Source organism: Amphiprion ocellaris, chromosome 17, assembly GCF_022539595.1.
Source record: "Amphiprion ocellaris isolate individual 3 ecotype Okinawa chromosome 17, ASM2253959v1, whole genome shotgun sequence".
Taxonomy (NCBI): Eukaryota; Metazoa; Chordata; class Actinopteri; family Pomacentridae; genus Amphiprion; species Amphiprion ocellaris.
In genome coordinates, this window is record NC_072782.1 from 104,588 (window position 1) to 129,769 (window position 25,182).

At 43.7% G+C, this 25,182-nt stretch overlaps 1 protein-coding gene across 4 annotated transcripts in view; it reads right to left on the minus strand.

The window, feature by feature from the left end:
- Positions 1 to 24,817, minus strand: part of phf24 (PHD finger protein 24) — a 51,335-nt gene extending 26,518 nt beyond the window's left edge. The window contains exons 1-3 of one of the 4 annotated variants that reach the window (XM_023294441.3): positions 24,372 to 24,817; positions 8,830 to 9,257; positions 6,749 to 6,934 (exon numbers count right to left, since the gene is read on the minus strand). In XM_023294441.3, the coding sequence (XP_023150209.1) occupies positions 6,749 to 6,934; positions 8,830 to 9,255 (612 nt within the window). In that variant the 5' untranslated portion in view covers positions 9,256 to 9,257; positions 24,372 to 24,817. Of the gene's footprint in view, positions 1 to 6,748; positions 6,935 to 8,829; positions 9,258 to 10,937; positions 11,113 to 24,371 lie in introns of those variants that run through there. The other 3 variants (XM_055019311.1, XM_055019310.1, XM_055019312.1) reach the window with 3 other exon arrangements.
- Between the last annotated feature and the right edge of the window lie 365 nt (positions 24,818 to 25,182).

The window sequence follows — 25,182 nt, forward strand, 5'->3', positions numbered from 1 at the left end:
CTCATTAATTTCATTGCCTTCACTTCCAGTTCATCTCCAAGAGCCTGGGTGAAATTGAATGTCATGTTTGTCTTCTGAGCAGCTCAGGGGTTAATTTAAGATTATTTCTGCCATCTCAAATATGTCAGCATTTCTCTAACCAGGTTTTAATTTATCCACTTCTATATACCTGATAATGTACATTTAGGCCAAGTCAAGAGAAACGTATTTTTTTTAAAATACATTTTCATAATTACATTTACTGCTTATCCCAGGGTCTTCTCAAGCTCATAATTAAACTAACACTTTCTCGTGAGAATTTGTAATTTATCTGCATCTGCCTGACATTCTTAAATGAATTAAGAATCAACAACAAGAACAAAACAAATTATCATGTTGTCATCAGGAAACTGCTTCCTTTGTTTTCCCTCCACCAGACGTCACTTCATCTCTAACCTAATATCTTCATCAAGCGTTATTCCAAGTAACGCCAACTGTCTGCACAACAACCAAACTGCCATCAACTTGCTTTGGTGATAGTGTTGTCTGTTTTTTTCCCTTCAACTATATATTCAGCGAAACATTAAGTGTTTATGCAACACCTACTGACAGCATCTGGAAAATATGTTCTCTAGGACACAAACGACCGCTGGGGAATAAAGTATAAAAATAACTGCACATTCTAATCTTATGCTTGTCAGCTTGCATAAATACTTACTTGAGACAGTCCTGTTTGGGGAAAATGACAGTAAAGTGTTGAGCACAAATAGCTTTAAATAACCCACAACTAAACTTGGCACCAGAGAAACCGTTTTTAAAAATAGATAGTCTCAGTGGTTTCAAAGCTGCAAGAAATAGTGTTTTTATGTGAGCAATGAGTCAGATGACTGAAGTGAAAGGAGTCATTCATGGTGATGGAATCGCTAGATTGGGTCATTGAGCATGAGAATAATCACCAAACCAGCTCTGTCACTTTCAGTCACTTTTTTCTCATTGTTTTGCAAAATCACTCTTATTAATATAACATTTCTGGTGGCATAGAACTAAAAGGAGAGTGACAGCTGAATTTACATTCATCGGGCAGTTCCTAATACAGGCATATTTTACCCCCATGTCTTCTGAATGTAAAAATAGATCAAGAAAAACAGCAACAAGTTCACTAAAACTGCTTTCACCGATCATACACACTATTAAAACCACTGAGTACCACTGATTATCGTGTTACAGTTTCACCACTGGAGGACTGAGATTTATGAGAGAGCAAATAAACAATCAGTTCTTGAAGTTCCAGGAAAAAAACGAGTGTTAGGAAGTGATTGACTTTGACAAGGATTAAACTGTGCCCTTGTGATAATGCTGACTGGAACAGAAAGGGATGAAAATGTGTTCTGACAGATTTTTCAGCACTGCAAACATTGTTCAGGAATGGTTAGAGAAACATGATAAAAAACTTCCACAAGGTGTTGCTTGACCTCCACAGTCAGGAGATCTCAATCTAACATAACATCACTAGCGTTTTCTGGAAAAAGAAATATAATCTCTGGAGGCTGCACCTCACAACATGCAGAAATTAAAGGTCTCATATTGGGAACGTCCATTGTTAGTGTGTTTCAGCTGTTACGAAATAAAGACGTTTCCTTTGCTGATGCCCACCTGCAACACTTAGTCTCCCAGCTAGCTACTTGTGGCTAACTCAACAGTTTTCTTCCTTAAGGGGGCGGGGACAGCATCGGCTCATTAGTTTTTAGAACAAATCATTCCTTTTAGAAGATCCCTAAAACCAGTCCTCATACAGTCGAGGTGAAATCAAAAATCTTTGGAGTATTTTGAGATAAAAAACTGAAAGAAACTGTCAGGCTCTGGAGGGCCCTGACAGTTTCTTTCGGTTTTTTATGGTGTCCATAAAGACATTTAATTATTGACTTGTTCCACTGCGTTCTTGAGGCCAAAAATCAATCAATCAACTTTATTCTCTTTAGGTCAACCAAAGGAACATTTCACTGCATTTTTATTGTAATATATGAATGCACCCACTGACAGGAGGAGCTAAACTTTGACTTTTTATTCTTAGAGGCCTATAGCTGCATGCATCAGAATAAAACCAGTGCTATAAAGAAGGGTCATCTGCGTGCATGAATCCTTCCTCCATCTGATTGGCTGGGATTGACCCATACTTGCAACCATCTACTTTGAAGGCAGACTGTAAATCCACTTTCAGGGGAACTCAGTCCATCTGCAAGCAGCAGCCTCTGGTGCCTCCATGAAATTAAATGTCAGATGCAACAGGACGGAGGATTTGTAACAGCTGACTGGCATGTGCTAACAAAATAGCTGGTCCCATTTAAAATGAGGGACCAGAATTCACAATTTAAATAAAGCATTTCCTTCTTCCTCTCGCCGAATTGTCTCCTTTCAACCTCAGTCCTCGTACACAGGAAGGATCCAGGCAAGGACAGAGTTCCCTCAGCATCTTCTCTCTCTTGTGTGGAAAAAGAATCCCTCATTGCACAACTCTGGCAGTGGTTTTGTTTCTCAGGGCTGGTAAAAGACAGTGAAGCCCCTACTCCAGTTTGAAGGGTCCTCATGTAAATCCCTCTTAAGCCGTTTGTGCTTCAATTAAAGCAGATTGCGTTATGCCTCTCACAGGGTGATGATCACCGGAGAGTCATGGGTCTTGGCACTGGCTTTGAATTCCTGATGAGAAGCAGTTGTTTGTTTTATGGCTGAAAACTCTGCCAAGATGTTGCCTCATTTTATTTGATTTCTAACTGAAATAGTTTAACTAAAAAAAACACGGAGCCTCACATGTGCAGTACAAAACAATCTTTTATATAGTGCTATGTAATGCTGGTGTTAAATGTATATATAATGCTGCTGGTTCAAGCCTATACTTAATCCACTGCTATCCATAATGGAGAACTCTGGAACATGCACATACTGTACAGCAGTCATCTATCTATTATAACAATCCCAACAACGCTCATGCTTGTAAAAAAATAAATCTGAATTTGAGAAACTGTCCTTTTCACATGTATCAGCTGTAGATTTATAATGTGTTACTGTTATTATTAGGGTCCGAGCACCGACGGTGCGAAGACCCTATTGGAATGCAAGGAATTATTTATTATTATTATTATTATTATTATTATTATTATTATTATTATTATTATTATTATTATTATTATTATTATTATTATTCTTTTCCGGACTTTTGAATTGCCTTTTTGGCGGCCTTATCGTACCCCAAAACGCGTCAAACTTGGCATGCTCATCAGGACTGGCAAAAAATTTGATATTTTATGGGAGTTGCGCATGTGTGAGGCAAAATGGCTCCATAGCGCCCCCTGGAAAATTAAAAATTTTGTCATTAGGCCAACTTGCACGATGTTTCATGTACAGCTACAAAATTTTGCATGCATATTCAGCACATCAGGAAACCCAAAAAAGTCAATCATGACCACGCCCTAACACGAACAGGTGGTCGGCCATCTTGAATTAGCTGTAAATTTTTCAAAATTAATAACTCATCGGGGATAAAAGTCCGAGAGACCTCAAATTTGGCCAATATATGCAAACACGCGACCTGATGAAAAGTTATCAAAATGTTCATCTCATTTCAAAGGGCGTGGCCATGGCGACTCCCAAAAAAATGGATCCTTCGCCATGAAAAAGGAAGTGGTGTCTGACTCAGCTGTACATGCTCCAATCTGCCTGAAATTTCACGTGTGATCAATGTCCAGCCCTGACAACATCCATGTGGTTATATACAGTCACAGTCATAGCGCCACCTTGTGGTAACAGGAAATTGACATTTTTCACACTTTGATGTACTATTCTTAGCACGTTGATCAGATTCACCTCAAATTTGGTGACATAAGCCAGAACACATTGATGATGATCCCCAGAGAAAATGGTGGCTCGTCATCAAAGGGCGTGTCTGTGGCGGTGCGGCGAATTTCGATTTCTCGCCATGAAAATTGAATTATTTATATCTCAGCTGTACATGGTCCAATCTGGACCAAACTTGATATGGTGGACACCAGTCCGGGTCTGAACACATCCACATTCATAAATTTAAAAATACTGATAGCGCCACCTATTGGCAACAGGAAGTAATTGTCATTACATTTGCACCTACCATTGCCGGAAACTTTGTCATATCATCTCGAAAATTGGTCAGCTGAGTGGTTACGCCTAGGCGATGCCACAGTGTGAAGATTTTGACGATTCATACAACACTGTTGCCGTGGCAATGCATCGTTGCCGTAATAAACAAAGTACTTTTTGACAGGTTAAAAATGCTCAAATGCTTGCCAAAATTACCACACATATCTGGACCCGTAACCCATTTGATATTTTAGGAAAACTGCACATGTGTGTGGCAAAATGGCTCCATAGCGCCACCTGGAAAATTTCAAACAGTTACCACGGCCAGTACGTATGACCTAGAATTATGAAACTTGGTAGGCTTATGTAACTCGTCAAGACACACAAAAATGTAATTGACACCCATTCCCAAAACTCAACAGGAAGTCGGCCATTTTGAATTATATGTCATACTTTTTGACGATTTTGGGTCATTTTTGTACATTTTCAAAAGCTATAAACTCAAACAGGGTAACACCGAGAGAGCTGAAATTTGGCCAGGATGTACTCCAGGCATGGGTGATCAAAAGTTATCAAAATGCTCACCTTAAGTCTGAGGGCGTGGCCATGGCGGCCTCGTGAATTTTGATACTTCGCCATGAAAAATCAACTGCTGTGTAACTGCCCTAAACATGCTCCAATCTGCCTCAAACTTTACATGTGTGATCAGAGTCCAGTCCTGATCACATCCATAGGCTGACATAAATTCTCGGTCGCAGCGCCACCTGGTGGACGGAAGGAAATGCTCTATAACTAGCCTGTACATGGTCCGATCTGCCTGAAATTTTATATGCGTGATCAGAGTCCGACCCTGATCACATCTGTAGGCCGACATACACTCTCGGTCGCAGCGCCACCTGGTGGATGGACAGGAAAAGCTCAAAAGTAGCCTGAACATGCTCCAATCTGCCTGAAATTTTACACGTGTGATCAGAGTCCGGCCCTCATCGCATCCGTAGGCCGACATGCACTCTCGGTCGCTGCGCCACCTGGTGGACATGCGTGGATTCGCCGACCAGCACGGATGCGAGGACCCGTCCAACGCTGCTTGCAGCTTTAATTTAATTATAACTTACATTACTGCCAGGGCATTAACTATCTCTAGCAGCAGCTGATTTTACCTCACTGTAATGATAAGTGGCACATAATTATATAGCTAACATTACATTATATAGCTAAATAATGTCACTAACTCACAGCTGCTGATACTTAAAGCTGCCAGAGCAGGAAGTGGCTTCAATAAGATGTCAAAACATTGACGTGATTTAAAGGTGGAGTAAATCATTCTAATCCAACGTACTTTTTCTCATTTACAGTCTGGCTGTGTGCTTTCTACAGTCCTGAATCTTGAAATGATAAATAAACCAAGTGACATGGACCAGTCAGCACAACATTATTCCAGCCAACCAACAACAGGGGGCGCTAATGCTCTAATGCATCAGCTTGTAGAGAACAGTGTAAAAGACAGTGACTGCTCCTCTCCCAGGATCTGCTTCTTTGCTCCTGGAGACAAACTCCAGGATGTTCTATGCAACAACCACAGTATCGGCTTCAGTAATCCACCTCCATAGCTACGTTCTGACAGAATTAATGACAGACTACAGCTAGCTACCTTACCAACTAGTCATTTTTACAGTCATCAGGGACACAATGATGGTGTTGCTGTTTGTTAACTGTCCAGTATTTCTCAAACTAGTTAGTAGTTAACTGAGAAGACACCGCTTCACTCCGCACCACTGTCTGCTTAGCTGAGATACGTACTCTGCTGCATGTGCTGCTCAGAGTATTACAACATTATCCCAAGCTTCTTTATCTTTTGAAATGAGCTTTAATGCCAGTAAATATATTTGTAGTTTTATTTGTAATTGGCTGATTTATGGCCGCCGGATAAATTGGTCAGACTTTCCAATTTCAGGCATATGGGTTCTGTAAAGCGTCTTGAGACAATTTGACCTGTAATTGGCCCTATATAAATACAACTGAATTAAGCTGACATATCCAACACATTTCCTGTGTTGGATGCAGTTTGTGTGTTTACATATTGTTGGTTTAATGGTTTAATATGGTTTAATAACCCTAACCCATGGTTTAATAGTGATTCATGTAGTAATGTTTGTTTGGATTCAGCTGTAAGAAAGACACCTAACACTCCATGTTTATAAGGCTTGAACACCTTTCTTTAGGTCAACTAGCCCAGTGATGTTGTACTGTACGGTGTTTGTTTGCATTCATCAACAGCTATAATGAGATTTTTGAATGCCACAGTCCATGTTATATCATAGGAGATTTACTTACAAGCAGAGATTCTAGCTTCAAAAAGAACCCTGATAAGACTTCAAGAACATGTAAATACGTAGTTTATATAAGCTAATTCTGTTCATGAACAAACAAGACCAGCTTGTGATTAGTTGCAAACATGTTTTGTTGAGTGATTTGAGAACTAAACCAAGCTCTGAGATTTCCTAATGTGAATCCTGTGGCTTAATGTTTCAGAAAAAATTGAGCTGATCTGGCATAAATGTGGCCACAAATAAAGCGCGGTGTATATTTGTTGGTGTCCGTCCATACATTTGCATTTGGTGCTCCAGTAAGTGATGGTGGCAGTGAAGCTGTGCAGACTTACACAATAGTAGCAGCTCCAGCCAGTAACAGTGTGGGCTGTATCTCTCATCTCCTGCAAGGCCTCGGCTCGCAGGTAGCCCAGCTCCCTCAGGCAGCCGTCGTGAAACACTCGAGTGCAGATCCGGCAGGGATACAAGTCATCGGCCGTCCACACCTCGCACACATCGCACATCTCATCGCTCGGTGGCTGAAACCAGAGAGCATCATTGAGACTGTGGCATTTACATGATGATTTTTGTTTCGCATGCATGCTCATGCTTCAATCACCTTGAAAAATCACAGCATGCCTGTCCACCAAAGCTCTAACAGGTCAAGAGGAAAGATGAGGCATCGGTCCATGTGGTGGGAGTGCAGTTTGATGGTGGGAGTAGTGTTATATAATAGTGATTTGTGTCGTGTGCAGTCAATTACTCATATTCTAAGATCGATAATTAAGACATCACTACCTCTAGTATCAGAGTCATATCTGTGCCCTTGTCTAAAGTGTTCAGTGTCAGCCTTTGTCCAGCTTCCCTGCAGACCCACTCTGCTGTCCAGCCAGGGGAAATGACTGGCAAATGCTTGGCCAGTTAGCAACACAAAGGCACTGTCAGTTTCCTTGCTGTTGTTTATCTATTTCACACAAATCCCAGATGTCATAGTGCTCAGTCAGAGTTTATCTTCTACTGATGTATACGATGACTAAGCATCATAGTTCCAGTCAAGATGTGATCTATGCTTTTTACACCGGCTGTAAATTCTGCACATGGTCAAACATCAATTTGACCAACATGTGAACCCACCCCGCTGGCTTCAAACTTCATTACACTGCATGGTGCTAAATGTGTGTAGGACACAGCAACAGACTTTTTCATCGTTCTGGATAATGTGAGACGTCACATTATCTAGAACGATAACGTTCTGGCCAACATGCTTTCCAAACATGTTGGCAGGCAAAAGTGTTTGTAACTGTCCCAAATGGCATCACTGGAAGGCGAGGTGAGAAGCAGGCTGCGTTAGAGAGGGCAGATGCCATATCATTTAAATATGGCTGTAGCAGCCCACATTTTTAGAGTCTCTCCTGGAGGGCACTCGCAGCGTTACGCTTGGTTGTACTCATGAAAAGTAATAGAAATAGGGCTGTAGAGAACAAAAAATAGAGTTTTCGACATAGATACCTTCAGATTCCTTACATAATATTTGAGAAGTGCTTCAGAGTACCTACTTGACAACAACAGGTTAGATATCAGTTAACATTTATAATTAATGTTAACTGATATCTAACAAGACCTTGTGATGGAAAAACAATTAAGAAAGCAAGTGCGGATTAAATACAACAGCGTGTCGTCAGCATATTATAGAAATATCTTTGAGGAGACAGAACCAGAGCACCTCTTTTCACATACAGTAGGAGGGTTCATTTAGTGACATATCTGGTAAACCCCAAAAAACCTTCATTTATTTACTCCTGATGGTCGAACAAGGTCAGGTATTAAGTAGCCGGGAACCCGTATTAATTCCATTCAGTTTCAGTCTTTTTGAATTTAAAGGTAAATGCTTTTATGTTTGTACCTCTTGTTAAGACCACAGCACCGTCAGTACAACAAGTTGACACGCAGTGTTTACTCTTTGCCAAACAGAAAAACCTGATGGTGTCAGCGCTCCGGCGAACTCCAGCCTGTTAGTCAGCATCCCCATGGAAATGGTCACCTCTTGGAGCCAGAGCCGCCCACCCACACCACCTCACCGTGAAGAGCCTCTCACACATCAACAACATATCGCAGCTGGTGTGGAAATAAAAGGGCCTCGCAGAAAAACTTTCTCCCCGTCAACTCGGGTGTTTAGATAAAGCTTAAGAGTCCCTTTACAGCCTGCCTAAACTGCGTTATCACACTGCCTGATATGAGGGAGGAACAGAAGATAATGTGCTGCTGTTGCCATGGAGATTCTTTGACATCTTGCAGTCATCTCTTTAATCCCAGAACGTGGGGATTTTGTAGTGTGTGTGTTTTGTCACATCAATGGTTTTTTTTAAAAATAGATTTGAGTAAAAAAAAAGACACCTAGGCCATGGATTCTCAGTGCCTTTGGCTGTAATAATACCTGCTCTTTCTTTTCCAGCTCCACCCCTACAGGTTGGTCATCGTCGGCTTCCCTTTTAGGTCGAACGAAAGCAGGCGGTGTGAGCTGATGGCTCTTGTCGAGGTCTTCCGGCTCGACTCCTTTCCCGTCCCGTAACCTCGACCAGGCCTCCTGGTTGACTTTGCACTCGTCCCTCGCCGGAGCTGAGGCCTGCTGGGAGGTGGACGGACCTGCGCCGTTGTCGGTCTCCTCTTGCTCCGCCTCCTCAGGTTTTTTTTCCTCCTGATTGGCTGAAGTCTTGGCAGGCCCCTCACCTTCTTCTGCATCTCCTTCTGGCTGCTTGACTGCGACAGCGCGATCCTTGATGCCGGCCTGGAAGGCAGAGACGACAGCGCTGCATTTCTGCACCTTCTCCACCTGCTGCTTCTTTGACATGAGGACTCCCATGGCTGTGGACAGACGGAGAGAGACGGAAAGAGAGACGGTTACATGAGTTTACAGCTAGTCACAACTCACAGCTGACAGCGCTGGAAACAAACCAGCCCTCAGCTGCCATCAGATCTTCATTTAAATATTCCAACACTGTGATTGGGGAGTGGAAGTGAATGACATTAGCTTTTTCCAGCTACGCTCCGCCCACTTCAAGTAGGTTAGGTGTGCACAGAGAAAAACAAATGCAGAGGTGAGTCACGCATTTTTCACAGAAAGAATCAGAATAAATGCTAAACATAATAGAGTGACTGGAAATCAAAGAGATAGAGATATTTGCAGTTAATTACAGTATTAAAATACAGAAATGAAGACATTTGTTCTTTTTGTACGTCAGATCTCGCTCTTACTGAATGTCTTTACTTTTTTCAGCGTGCACTGAATAGCCTTCAAATGTCTTTCTATCAGCAGCAGAGTCCCTGAACTCCTCTTCTTATTACTAATAAAGCCTGCCCATCTGCTCCTCTTCTCACGTTTCATAAAACCGTGCAACTACATGGAGACGCTGACTGAAAGTGGATTTTTATTTGTGTGATTCAAGTGACAAACATAAAGTTGAAGAAAGTAGATCCCACAGCTCATGAGAAAGAAAATGACATTGTTTATTATATATACACTACGTACGAGGAATAAATAAGACCTCAGGGCCTCTGGAACACGGCAGAGCTTGGAAAGCACATAAGCAAGCACATTTACACTCCCTCAACACGTAAAGGTTTCTCTTCATATTAACAAGAGCGAGGGACACATATCAATGCAAAAATCTATACTCTGCTCTAATGTGTCTGTGGCTCTCCACAGCTCATCATATCAAGGTTGACGTCCGTCTGAGCGGCAATAAATTACTGCTTATCAACACTTAACAGTAAAACTGTCCCATAATTAAGATTTGTGAAGGTTTGGAAGGTCATGGATTCCTACAATCTTGACATAGGGAAAGAAGAGCCTCTCCATCGAGGGGAAAATAACAAACGAGTAGAGTACAACAGCTCCAACTGCAGCACAGGAAGTAATCCAATGATCTTCCACGAACCTAATGTTACGTTTTCTCTTGAGGCTCAGGCGCAGGAACAGAGATTGAGACAGAGCTGAAGCCAACAATAATACTTTTATTGACAAGCGGGGAACCAAAAACTACAACTCCCAGTCGCTGGTCCCCGGAAACAGGAACTTGACAACCACACTCGAAACCAGGGCGAGGGTGTCCCCTAGTGGCGGGCGGACTTGACGAATGTTTCAAAAAGCCAAAACTTAAAGCGAAAGAGCTACTCAGCTCTCTAGAAAACACTATGCAAACTTAAAGCGAAAGAGCTACTCAGCTCACTAGAAAACACTATGCGGACTGAAAAGCGAAAGAGCAACTAAGCTCACCAGAAAACACTATGTAGACTGAAAAGCGAAAGAGCAACTCAGCTCACTAAAAAACTCTGCAGCAAAAGAGCAACTAAGCTCACTTAGAAACACTATGCAGACTTAAGGCGAAAGAGCAACTCAGCTCACTAGAAAACACTATGCGAACTTAAAGCGAAAGAGCTACTCAGCTCACTAGAAAACACTATACGGACTGAAAAACGAAAGAGCCACTAAGCTCACTAGAAAACACTATGTAGACTGAAAAGCGAAAGAGCAACTCAACTCACTAAAGACCTCCACCTGGCTCGTGCTGGGGACGGACTGCTGACTAAGGGAAAGGGTAAGGCAGGGGGGCTGAACGGAAGGTAGAGGCAGCGATGGCGAGTGGGTGGCGAGGTCTCCGGTGTCTGCCAGGAACTGTAGACGTGGGGAAGCCCAAAAAGACGGCTCAGTCGCAGGAGCAGGTGAGGTTCCACTGAAAGGGAGAAAACTCAAATTACAAAGATATCCAACTCTCAGGTTTGGCTAGAGTGAAACAAGCAGCAGAACTGACAATGAGCATTCACAATCCGGCGTCCAAGTGGTGACTGGCGTCTGAATATATAGAGGTGAGGAGGAAGGCTGACTGGCTCCGCCACACCTGTTCCTACTTCCGCTGATGACCCTGATTGTTCACCTGCCGTCGCTGCCACAACACTCTGGATACCTAAAAAGGAGAAAGCACAAAAGGAGGGAGGAGCCCTAGCCAGAGCCTGCTGGAGCAGCCCTGACAGTACCCCCCCCCTCTACGGGCAACTCCAGGTGCCCGAACTGGGTGGTTCGGGTGACGTCGGAAAAAGTCTGTGACGAGAGTGGGGTCCAAGATCAAGCTACGAGGAATCCAGCTGCGCTCCTCAGGTCCATAACCCTCCCAGTCGACCAAGAACTGCAGCCCCCGTCCTCGACGGCGGACATCCAGGAGTCGTCGAACAGTATACGCAGGCGCAGCATCAATGACCCTGGGAGGTGGAGGGGGACGGACAGGGGGGGCCAGAGTACTCTCCACAACTGGCTTAATCTGAGAAACATGGAAGGTCGGATGTATCTTCATAGCAGGTGGTAAACGTAAACGTACCGCACTGGGGTTGATGACACGTTCCACCGTAAAAGGTCCAACAAAGCGTGGAGCCAGCTTCTTGGACTCCACTCTAAGTGGTAGGTCCTTTGCCCTTAACCAAACTCGTTGACCAGGCTGGTAAGTAGGTGCAGGTCTTCGATGACGATTAGCCTGTGAGGTCATTCTCTGTGAGGCCTGTAGAAGGGCCCTCCGTGCCTTCCTCCAGGTGCCTTGGCAGCGCCTAATCATCGCCTGGACAGAGGGGATGTTGATCTCTTGTTCTTGGGAGAAAAACAGAGGTGGTTGGTATCCCAAGGAACATTGAAAAGGAGACAAGCCAGAGGAAGCGTTAGTCAGAGCATTATGGGCGTACTCCAACCAAGGGAGTCTATCACTCCAGGTAGATGGGTTGTCAGAAACCATGCAACGTAAAAAAACCTCTAATGATTGGTTAGTTCTTTCCGTCTGTCCGTTAGACTGCGGGTGAAAACCTGACGAGAGACTAACCGTGGCCCCCAGTGCAGAGCAAAAACCCTTCCACACAGCTGACGTGAACTGAGGGCCCCGGTCAGAGACAATGTCCGCAGGGATTCCATGCAAGCGAAACACATGAGTGACCAAGGCGTCGGCAGTCTCCTTGGCGGAAGGAAGCTTGGACAAGGGTACAAAATGGGCAGCTTTGGAGAAACGATCAACAATAGTGAGTATGACTGTGTTACCTCGAGAGGGTGGCAAACCGGTTACAAAATCCACCGCTATGTGTGACCACGGGCGTCTGGGGACAGGGAGAGGCTGGAGAAGTCCATAGCTGGGCTGAGTGGAATTCTTATAGCGGGCACAAGTGGTACAAGCTCCGATGAACTCCCTGGTGTCAGCCTCCATGGTGGGCCACCAAAATTTCCCTCTGAGAATCTCCAAGGTCCGACTTATTCCAGGGTGGCAGGAGAACTTGGATGCATGCCCCCATAGTAATACCTGGGAACGCACAGAATCTGGAACAAATAGACGGTTAGTAGGGCCGTTACCTGGGTCTGGCTGATGTTGAAGTGCCTCCCGGACCTTAGCCTCTATCTGCCAAGTCAGGGCGGCCACCAAGCAGGAGTTCGGAAGGATGGCTTCGGGAGTCTTGGGTTCATCAGAGCAGGTAAACTGTCGAGATAAAGCATCAGGCTTAACATTACGGGAACCTGGTCGATATGATAGGGTAAAATTAAATCGGCCGAAAAACAGGGTCCACCGGGCCTGGCGTGAGTTCAGGCGTTTTGCAGATTTAACATATTCCAAGTTTTTAATGGTCAGTCCACACCACAAAAGGTTGTTCAGTACCCTCTAGCCAGTGTCGCCATTCCTCTAATGCCAGCTTCACAGCGAGCAGTTCCCTGTTTCCAACATCATAATTTCGCTCGGCGGGGGTTAGACGACGAGAGAAAAAAGCACATGGATATAATTTCTGGTCGTGGGGGGAGCGCTGGGAGAGGACGGCGCCAACTCCGGAGTCCGAGGCATCCACCTCCACTACGAACTGTAACGAAGGGTCCGGCTGGATGAGGATGGGAGCGGAGGTGAACCGATTCTTTAGTTCCTGGAAGGACTGCCCGGCATCCTCCGTCCAGGTGAATGGCCGAGCAGTTGAGGTGAGAGCTGAGAGGGGTGCAGCGACCCTACTAAAATCTCTAATAAAACGTCGATAAAAGTTCGCAAAGCCCAGGAAGCGCTGGAGCTGTTTTCGGTTCTCAGGAACTGGCCAGTCCTGAACCGCCGAAAGTTTCCCAGGGTCCATTTTAATCTCTCCTGGGGAAATAACAAAACCTAAGAATGAAATAGTGGAGGCATGGAACTCACATTTCTCTGCTTTCACAAAGAGACGATTCTTTAGCAGCCTCTCCAAAACCTGCCGTACATGACCAACGTGTTCCTCCAAGGAACGAGAGTAAATGAGGATATCGTCTAGGTACACAAAAACAAAACGATTTAGCATGTCTCTAAGTACATCATTTATAAGGTTCTGGAAAACAGCGGGAGCGTTGGTAAGGCCGAAAGGCATCACTAAATATTCAAAATGTCCTAACGGGGTATTGAAAGCAGTCTTCCACTCATCCCCCTTGCGAATTCGGATAAGATGATAGGCATTTCTAAGGTCCAATTTAGTAAAGATAGTCGCACCTTGGAGGGGGGTGAAAGCGGAGTTTAGCAACGGTAAGGGGTAAGAGTTCTTTACTGTGATTGCATTTAGTCCTCGGAAGTCAATGCAGGGACGTAGAGACTTGTCCTTCTTGTCGACAAAAAAAAATCCAGCTCCTACTGGGGAGGAAGAGGGACGAATTATTCCTGCATTAAGGGACTCACGAATATAGGTCTCCATGGCTGTTTGTTCTGGTTTTGAAAGGTTGTATAGTCGGCTGGTAGGCAGAGTAGCATCCTTTAATAGTTCAATAGCACAGTCGTAGGGTCTGTGGGGCGGTAAAGACAGTGCAAGATCTTTGCTAAAAACTGGGGCGAGATCATGATACTGTGTAGGTACAGCTTCTAAATTCACAGGTTTAGAGATCTTAGAATGTTCTGAGGCAAGGGGCGGCAAGGCCGACAGCAAACAGCTCTGGTGACAGGTTGGACTCCAAGAGGTTACTTTCCCTGATTGCCAGTCGAGTTGGGGATTATGCCGTTTCAGCCATGGAAGTCCTAACACAAGAGGGGGCTCAGAATGGTCTAGGACACAGAAAGCTAGTTTCTCTCTATGATTTCCTGCTAGGCAGAGATCTACAGGTACAGTTTTCCTAGAAACTTTAGCTAACCTGAGGCCATTTAAAGAGCGAGCAATTAAGGGCTGATCTAAGGGAACAGTAGGAATCTTTAGCTGCCTTACCAACTCAAAGTCCAAAAAACATTCCTCGGCTCCAGAATCCACCAGGGCTGAGACGGGCAGAGAAGCAGAGCCCCAACTGAGCAAGGACTCCAGCTGAATGCGTGGCGGAGGAGAGGTGGTAGTTCGGCTCACCAGGATCCCCCCGTTCACTGGTGAGCCGTGTCTTTTGGCGGTAGCTTGGGACAGGAGGCAATAAAATGTCCAGATTTCCCACAGTATAAACACAAGCGGGCTTCTCGGCGATGTCTTTTCTCCTCCGGAGTTAATTGGGCACGTCCTAGCTGCATGGGTTCTGGATCGGAGGCGGTAGGAGAAGAGGGGGCCGAACTGGACGTGCGTCGGTGACTGGGAGAGCTGGAACTGGGGCGGACCCGCTTCTCCCGTCGTCGTTCTCGGAGACGGTTATCCAGTTTAATAGCGCTTGCGATCCACTGTTCCAAAGTCGAAGCCTCTTCTCTCAAAGCGAGTTCGTCCTTTAAACTCTCATTTAGTCCATTGTAGAAAGACCCACGTAGGGCGACATCATTCCATCCTGCTTCCGCCGCCAACGTGCGGAATTCCCTGGCATATTCAGCCACGCTCCGGGATCCTTGTTTTATGTTCATTAGGCGGGTTGAGGCATCTCTCCCCAGGATGGGATGGTCAAAATTTCTCCTCATTTCTTGAACAAAGGCAGCGTAGGAATGACAAAGGGGCCCCTGTTGCTGCCAAACAGCCGTGCCCCAGTCACGAGCTTCTCCTGCTAAGAGGCTAACTAAAAAGGCTATCCGGGCCTTATCCGTCGTATAGGAGTGAGGCTGAAGGTCGAAAACCAGAGAAACCTGAGTCAAAAATGCTTGACAGGAGTTAAAATCTCCGCTATAACGCTCAGGGAACGGAACATTAGGTTCCTTAACGTTACTGACTGAGGCTGCGGGGGCGACTACAGGAGCGGGTGCGACTGGACGAGCATCTAGTCGGTTAACTCGTTCGGTAAGCGAGGAGATCTGCTTATACATAGCGGAATTGCTAGTTGAGAGAGACTGTAACAAGTTGCTATGTTGATCGATCGCAGAGCCCTGACTAAACATAACCTCCTGAATAGTCTTCCCCGAGGCTCCGTCAACCTCGATCTCTTCTCCTGCTGAGCTCATTCTGGCCGGATTGTTCTGTTACGTTTTCTCTTGAGGCTCAGGCGCAGGAACAGAGATTGAGACAGAGCTGAAGCCAACAATAATACTTTTATTGACAAGCGGGGAACCAAAAACTACAACTCCCAGTCGCTGGTCCCCGGAAACAGGAACTTGACAACCACACTCGAAACCAGGGCGAGGGTGTCCCCTAGTGGCGGGCGGACTTGACGAATGTTTCAAAAAGCCAAAACTTAAAGCGAAAGAGCTACTCAGCTCTCTAGAAAACACTATGCAAACTTAAAGCGAAAGAGCTACTCAGCTCACTAGAAAACACTATGCGGACTGAAAAGCGAAAGAGCAACTAAGCTCACTAGAAAACACTATGTAGACTGAAAAGCGAAAGAGCAACTCAGCTCACTAAAAAACTCTGCAGCAAAAGAGCAACTAAGCTCACTTAGAAACACTATGCAGACTTAAGGCGAAAGAGCAACTCAGCTCACTAGAAAACACTATGCGAACTTAAAGCGAAAGAGCTACTCAGCTCACTAGAAAACACTATACGGACTGAAAAACGAAAGAGCCACTAAGCTCACTAGAAAACACTATGTAGACTGAAAAGCGAAAGAGCAACTCAACTCACTAAAGACCTCCACCTGGCTCGTGCTGGGGACGGACTGCTGACTAAGGGAAAGGGTAAGGCAGGGGGGCTGAACGGAAGGTAGAGGCAGCGATGGCGAGTGGGTGGCGAGGTCTCCGGTGTCTGCCAGGAACTGTAGACGTGGGGAAGCCCAAAAAGACGGCTCAGTCACAGGAGCAGGTGAGGTTCCACTGAAAGGGAGAAAACTCAAATTACAAAGATATCCAACTCTCAGGTTTGGCTAGAGTGAAACAAGCAGCAGAACTGACAATGAGCATTCACAATCCGGCGTCCAAGTGGTGACTGGCGTCTGAATATATAGAGGTGAGGAGGAAGGCTGACTGGCTCCGCCACACCTGTTCCTACTTCCGCTGATGACCCTGATTGTTCACCTGCCGTCGCTGCCACAACACTCTGGATACCTAAAAAGGAGAAAGCACAAAAGGAGGGAGGAGCCCTAGCCAGAGCCTGCTGGAGCAGCCCTGACACCTAAAGGTTGAAGACACATAACCCTATAGTTCTGATTGTCTAATTTCATCTAAATGTCGCTGGATGTAAACTTGCTTGTTGTGCTCACAGCATCAAAAAAAGACCAACAACGTGTCTTTCCAGAACCAATGCCCCAGTTGTTTTTGGAAGTTTTTCAGCCCCCACTGTGTGGAGTTTTCATTGGAGCTATGTACGTACTTTCCCCCAAAGAGACAGTCCCAATGAAAACTGTTGGGCGTCTCTAAATTTGCATTTCTTTGTGCAGCAAATATGAGATTCCACTCATTTCCACAGTACAGGGTGTGAAAACCTGGACCATAAAACCAAAAACATTGCTTGTTTCTTGGATGATCCACCCTTCTAAATGTTGTTAGTCAAGAAAGAATGTGATATAGCATTTTTGTAAGCCTCTATTTAGCATCTATTCACATCCATTGTTTTTTTCAGCAGCATACAAGCTCAGTGGAACCTCGTTTTCAGGTTGAGAAAGGTGTTTCCCATCCAGTGTCCCCAAACAAATTTCCTAAATTGATGTGCGATTCAAACTTAAAGGTTCAACCAGTGAGTCAGCAAAAACCATCACCTCATTCTTTGATGGTAAATTAACTTCCTTATTTACGTCAGGGGACCAGATTGCATTCAGACTTCAGGGGAAAAAACCAAGAGAGCCAACCTTGTGCATATAGAATGGTTGCTTCTGTTCAAAGCTTGGTTTCAATCACCACAACTTGCTGAGTTCAGTCATCTGTGGATTCTGACATCACTTCTCCTCGACTCTTCACCGAAAGAAATCACTAAAGATGAGATAAGGTAAGATGTACTTTATTGAGCCCCAAGGAGAAAATGAACTTCACTCCCCCTGCAGCTTTTCAATGAGATTTCTGCTGGTTATTAAAGCCAACACCTTTAAAATTGAAGCATGGAGGCAATTCAATTCTTGGCAATGTTATTGTTGTAGTTATTGGCAATAAAAAAGTGAAAAATGTCAATTTAAAGCACATAAATGCTATACAACATCCATAATCATGGCTAAAATGGGACTGATAAGATGTTTGTGAAGTCTGTCTTTCTGACTGCATTTCTATAGTTTGTTCTATGGTATGTATTTCTATGTGATCGTAAAACTTCTGAAGTCACTAAATCCAGCACAGGAAGGTGTGGTGGACTGGACAGGAAGTCAGGAGAAAAAACACAAACCTGACGCAAGTTCTCGTCTCCACTTAAGTGAGACGCAGCCAATTCACAGCCTTGGTTGAAAAAAGGTGGATTGAAGTTGATTACATGCTACTTAGGGACACGAGTCTTCGCTCTGCAGTGTGATCCATCCGTCCATGCTCCACATAAGTGCTTGTGTGAAATTTAATTGCATTTATCTGAAGAGAAATGGTGGTCATTTGCTGTCTTCCTTCCCAGGCTAAGACTCTAATAGCCTTCCAGGCCTCATGCTCTCAGGCTGCTCCTGGATTTCATAGACTAGAAGCAACGGCGTTCATTTTGAAAGTTCAGCCCCACTGCACTCACTCTGGTTTCATGAATTTAACAATCCAAAAAACAACTACATGACATGGCAGCCCAGTCACAGTAAATCTCAATTAAAAGGTCCTTACATTTTCATTTAACTATGCAAACTTATTTTTATGCTATATTTTATGACTTGTTTTATGATGCTCCTTATTATTATTATTATGCTCCTTATGCTTATTTTTAATGTTTGCTGATTTTAAATGTGAAGTGTCTTTGAGTGTTCTGAAAAGCATTATACAAATAAAATGTATTATTACTATTAACTTCACTGAGTGGAAGCAAATGGATGTCTTATTGATTATGAGGTGAAAGGTCAGGTCAGTTGAGGCAAAGCTTTCCGTCAGTGGACAGGGCTTTATTAACTACCGCCCATCAGCCTTTTAAACATGTTTTATGTATGTGTCCACACTTGAAAAATGGCCAAATAACGTGTAATGTATTATCCAAAAAGTGGATCAATCGAGAAAAATGTGCAGACGGTGGTGAAATGGTGTTGATTATAACCTTAAAAAGCCTAAAATATATTAAAAAATAAACTGTGAAAACCTCCTTCTTTCATTTTAAATTAAAATCTGACATATACTGACTCCAGAGTCGTGTCCATCTGAGACATTAACTCAAGGACGAATGCTTCATTTTAAAGATCGGTCCATCTTGTGCAGCGCCCTCCTGCAGTCTAATACATGACAGAAACATGCTGAGAATGAACAATCATTAAAATGCACATATGCAGGCTTGTAGAATATTGAAGAGACAATTATCCTAAGAGCAGGGACGACAATCAGCTCAGCAGGATGTCTTTTAGCACAGACGAGCTCCAGCTGAAAGGTCCGGTCCATTATTTTAATGTACCGGTTCTGGGGTTGGGATTGGCTTGGGTTGGGTTGGGTTGGGTTAGGGTTTACAGTTTACAGAGGAATGAGAAATAAATGAGGGTTAGGATTTATAGTTTACAGAGAAATGAGAAAATAAATGACAATTTTGACCAAAATATCCACTTACAGTAAGTGCATAATTCACAGTTACAATAATTATCCATTGTCTTATAGGGAAAATACACAGATTGAATTTCTATTTTGTTTTTTGGGGGGTAAATGGAAAATTTACATAATTATACACATCATGTCTGTTCTGGAAGAAATTCAGATCTTTGGGGTTTTGTTGATCTAAACTGTTGGTTGTTGAGCTTGAAGATCGTCCTCAGCTAGTTGGACACATCGGATGTCAGGTTTACGACTGATTTCAGGTGACTAACTTTCTGCTAACTGCCTGTTTCTGTTTTCTTTGCTACGGAAAACAACAACCACCACCTCTGGACAGCAACCTACCGCACTGAAAGCGTGAAGCTTTGCAGAGGATTTGGATCGTGCAGTAAGACAGCAATGCTAGTTTTCATTTTACTCACAATGATTATCTTCCTGCATACAAAGTTTCCACCAAAACGGTTCCATCGTCAGGATTTTGAGGTAACACAAATGCTGCATCCTTCGCTTCACGCCGCTTAGATCCACGTGATCCCAGCAATGTCCCGCCCACAGCTCTATCTGATTGGTTACAAGTCATGCTCAATAGCCTATCAGTGCTGAAGGACAGATCTTGAAAGGTTTTCTTTTAATTAAAACTCTCAGAAACAAAATGAAACAGAAATAAACAAATGCACTTCAACAAGGATTCATGTTGGGGTTGGTATTATATTTCCATTTCTCCTGTAAATTTATCATGTTCTATATATCGGTTAATAAACAGTATCTCTATAGAGGTATAGCCCCTAAACGAGGAGCAGTCAAAGACGGTACCATCACTCCACCAGGTCACAAGTATATGGCTGTAAGGGAGAACTATATAATAAAGTTCAAAATTTATTGTCCAGAACTTTGTTGAATGTTAATGCTCCCCTTTCTCTCCATTGTTCCAGTCTGTATATCTATGTACGAAATCAAATAAAGAGAAAATTCCAAAAAATATACAAAAATGAACAAACAAAACATACTTAGAGGGAAATCAGCCCTGAGAATTAGTTTTTTTTAGAGGAATTTTACCACACAGGTCTTCAAAACCCAACCTCATGAGACAAAAACAGGATAAGAATACCAACTAGAAAGAAGCCATAATAGAGATTACTATTTCTAGATTCTATATGATTTGAACCGCTTCTCTTACCAGAAGCCTGGTCCTCTGCAGCTAATGAGTGGGCTGTAAACAGAGGAGATGTGGTGATCACAACACAGGATGGCACAGTGATTATTATGGGGACTTAATTATCCACTGAAGTGACCTTTCCACTCAGGCTCATAGCAGCGCTGCCTCAGACTTTAGACAGTGAAAAGCCTGGAGAAGCCAGAAAAGCCTGCAAAGACCAGCTTGTAAACTGCCGCCTCTTTTCACATGACCGTAAGAAAATAAAGACAGTTTGTAAGCCTTTCTGTGTCCTCGAAGCCTTAAAATAACCACACCATGGCTGATGTCTCGGATAAACGCTGCGACCACAGCTGGATGCTCAGTTATTGTGCAGTGCAGATAATGAACCATGCCATTGTAAATGAGATAATCAACAGAAAACAATGGTCAGCAAAGTGAATAGGCTTCATAAACAGTAGGAGAGGGAGGGGATAAGAAACAACAACAAGAAACCATTACCAGGCCTCAAGGTCCTCAAGCACACAGTAATATATATATATATATATATATATATATATATATATATATATATATATATATATATATATATATATATATATATATATATATATATATATATAAATTAAAAAAAATTGAACCTAAATGATTTCAATGTCCTTTGAAAGTCTAAATCTAACATCTCTGCTGCAAAACTAGAAAGAAAGTTGTACAGTTTCCTGTTTTATCAGCCTTATTAATAAAATCTACTCCCCAGTTCATCATTTTGAACAATGCAGAAAGAGGTTTCTACACTCGTCTGTGTACAAATTTCATGATGCTGGAGGAAAGAAGAGACCCAGAAGCAAAGTAAAAGCAGCATTTACATCCTCCAAACAAGCGCCGAGAGCGAAGCCGCTGCTGATGAGGAAATAAGTGAGCACACAGAAGACCTTGTCATTTTCAGGTTAACTTATGAATTTTAAATAAAGGCCTTGTGTTTTTTTTTTCCTTCCTCTCTTCCTGCCTGTACAAGTCGATTCTGACACAAATGGGTCAATGCTTTTGCTTTGATACCTTCACGTATTTAGATAGCGCCGGGTAACCTGCCACTTGGTCGCCTCGCAAGTCTGAGATCCCAAAGGTTTTGACCACAAGCCTGTCAAGCTGATTAACCCTCCTTCCTGCCTGACTGACAGCGACGTTTGTGCGTCTAAACGCCCCGAGAGAGAGGTGATGTGTTTGTTTTTTCATCCCTGACAGCGAGCCACTGGAAATCTACAGTGAACAGTTTTTGAAGAACATATCGCTGTCAGGTGGGTGTTTTAGAACAAGGTGAACCTCACTTAAAATAACGAAACAAAGCGAAGGCAAAAGATTTCCAGAAATTAACTCTGATAACACAATCCAAGCACTATCAGGTGTGGTTTTACTTTCCAACAAAGAATCTTGTTTCCAGCATGGTCTGACTCTTTGCACAGTTATTTTTGTTGCCTTCTAGTCTGAAATATACCAACAAAGTGTTTCTGTTAAAGCTCAGATTCTGCCTCCATCTTCCATTTGAGGAGGATAACACTCCCTGAGGCCTGATGATCACTGGGCTCCTGCAGCTGCCTTGCTGCTCCGCTCTCCTTCCTGGACCCCTCTGAATGATTTAAATGCCCCCAGATAAAAAAAGATCTGGACGAAGGGAGGGGAAACGGGGCCACTCCTTGGGGCAGAACCTGACATATGGCTGAGGAAATGTTCTTCTGTCAGGCTGCACTGCGACAGAATATTCCTGAGATACTGACTCATTTTCATGTCTGCCGTGAAACATACGGAATGAAGCATTCGTTTTGTTCCTCACCATTTTCTCTGAGGTTTTTGCACATGAAATCTAAGTTCAATGTGCGTTCAGCCTCTTGATTCATGTCTGCAATCATCTACAATGAGCTCTCAGATGATGAAGCTCTCAGGAGCATCTTGGTTTAATTAAATATTGATAATTTCAGAGGGAGGTGGCACCAAAGTGCTCTTGAAATCTTTGTGATTTTTCTCTCTGCTCCTCTGAGTAATCCTTCTTTTAGTCTGTCCACACTCCTCAGTTGAACACTCATGTGAGGCGTCTTCCAGCTGCAACGGCACAAAGTTTATCAAAATCTGAAGTCCACCTGAAGTGTTTTTGACTTTCAGAGGGTTTCAGAGGGAGCAGAAGGTTTTTAAACTGGAAATTAATCTTCATTTCAAACTGCAATCCATTTCCTCCTGTAAGCAGAGGCCAACGGGGACACCTTGAAGTCTGTATTAGTATTCAGTTCTCTGCTGTTCCAGTTTCACCATGGGGAAGTCACTGAGCTCACTGAGCAGCCATTTATCAGTCCAAGGAAAATAGAAGTCACAGCACAACTAGGCAAGTCTGAAACATGTAATTGGCCAAATTAGCAGTTCTTCTGTTGATTATAGGTTCAATTGATTGCTTGGGTTCTCTGAGAGGACTTTATAACTTCACTCACTGTGTTAGCAGCAGGAAAAAAGTGTTTATAGGAAACCAGATTGCCTTTAGTGACCTGCATCGACACTTTTCCGCTGTTTTACAAGAGACAAGTTTAGATAAGTTGCTGCCTTAATTCAACATCAAACACAACCAAGTCTCTTTCCAAACCTGCTGTGCATCAGAGCATTTTAGATTATAAAAGTGCAGAAAGAATGCTAAACAGTTTTTCTCTCCTATTAAGTGGGTGTGTGTTTCTCTGACTGTACGATTCCCTTCCCAGAGCTGCTGGATTTCGCTTGTATGTGCTGATTAGAATCCCAACCAGTCCTCCTTTCCTTTTCTTGTTTCAGAAGAGGAGGGGAGTGAAAGAGGGGGGAAAGAGTTTTTGAATGGAAGCACCACAAAGCATGCCTTTTCATGGGAATGAATCCGCCTTTAGCTGAAGATCTCACCCACAGACCAGGGAAGCAAAGACCTGGAACTAATTACACTAACGAGTTCACCCAGATCCCTGTAATAGCCAGAGAGTGGAATCATTAGGAAACCAGCTGAAACACGCAGATCTACATGCACTCAGACACACAGGGTAAAAACCAATCCAAAAAAGAAGCTTGAGGTGGTTCCTCATACAAATAACTCTCCCTCTGGCATTTCACTGCACAGAGATTCTGCAACAAAACATGCATACTAGAGGGCTTTGAAATTCAGCTCGAGAAGTGCCTGAATTAAGGAGGAATTTAAATCTCCATGCATGGTTAGGACTGGAGACATGATGCTGGCATTCAGGCGCTGCCAGGCGAGCAACGCTGTGCCAGCTCTGATGGAGTTTTGACAATGAGCACAGAGCAGAATCAAGCTCAGGGCTGCAGGAGGATCTGTCACAGACCGAGGGGCAGGACTCACTCCAAGGTTAACACCAAAAAAAAACTAAAACCATGGAGCCTCTGAGGACCAGGAGATAACGAGAATGGGGCTGTAAACAAACTTAATGAACAAGTCCCCTCACTGTGGGACAGAAGCAGCAGAAAACTACAACCAGAGCTGCAGAGAAGATTCAGAATCAGCCAGTTGCAGAAGAGAAAACAGCCTGGCTGCTTTAACAATCACCCTGTGCCAAATGATGCGCATGAGCTATGTATAGTGTAAGAATTCCCCTGTCTCTTCCTCACTCTGTTGATCAGATATGAAATGAGACACTCCTGTAGTTTGAAACCAACCGCGATGCACATCCACACCCATATGGACGCTGACCTAAATACGCTTCCCCATTCGAGCATCTGTAACGAGGCTTCTCAGCACACACTAAAACCCACCTACATGAGTTCTGCTCTGCGTAAAAGCTGAAGCTACAGCAGTCCTGCACACGTTTCAAAGGGAGGAAAAAAACATCTTCAAATGTGTGGACTCACCGTAAAGGGATGAAAAACAACAACCAAGCCTGGTTATTTTGGAAGGAGGGGGACTTTATCCTCTCTGCCTCAAGCCCGGCCGTCCAGCATGGCAAAGACTCGAATGAAGTATGTGCACCTTTTTGTCTTTTGCTCTCCCCGTTCTGCAAGGAGATGGATGGCAGTTTGTTATCCTCCTCAGAAAAAACGGAGCCTTCTTTTTCTTCTTCTGGAGGAATAAAGCGTTCTCCAGGAGCAGCAGAACGGACAGCTCCGGTGCTGAAATCTTCTTTTCCTTTTTTGTGTTGCCTCCACCCTCCTTCCTCAGCATCTGAGGAGATGTGCAGCCTGCTGGCGGTTCAGACCTCGGCTGCAGACTCTCAGACGGACACTGAAGTGAAATCAGGGATTTATGACCGTCATATTAGCACCGGCAGCACACACTCCTCCCCATCCCAGAGAGCCCCGGTGACTCAGTCGTGATCATTCAGGTTAATAACTTGTGGTCTGTGATTGGCTGGGGAAAAAAAACAAAAAACACTAGGATTAAAAAAAACGATGTTTGAAAAATATGCTTCCTCCTCAGCAGTCAATTATTTCACACAGAAAAAAAAGATCAGCATGAAGGTTTGGATCCCATTTGATTTTGAGTGTGTTGGGGAGAGTCCAAAAAAAAGCCTGGAGACAGAATTCAGCAGAACGTATGAGAGACAACTGAAGCATGCAGGGCTGCATCTGCTCAGCACATATTAAAAATACTGCTGCAATACTTCAGTTTTATTATTTCTAACCCACTATTTAAAATATAATAATGATGCTTATGTTGTCCTCA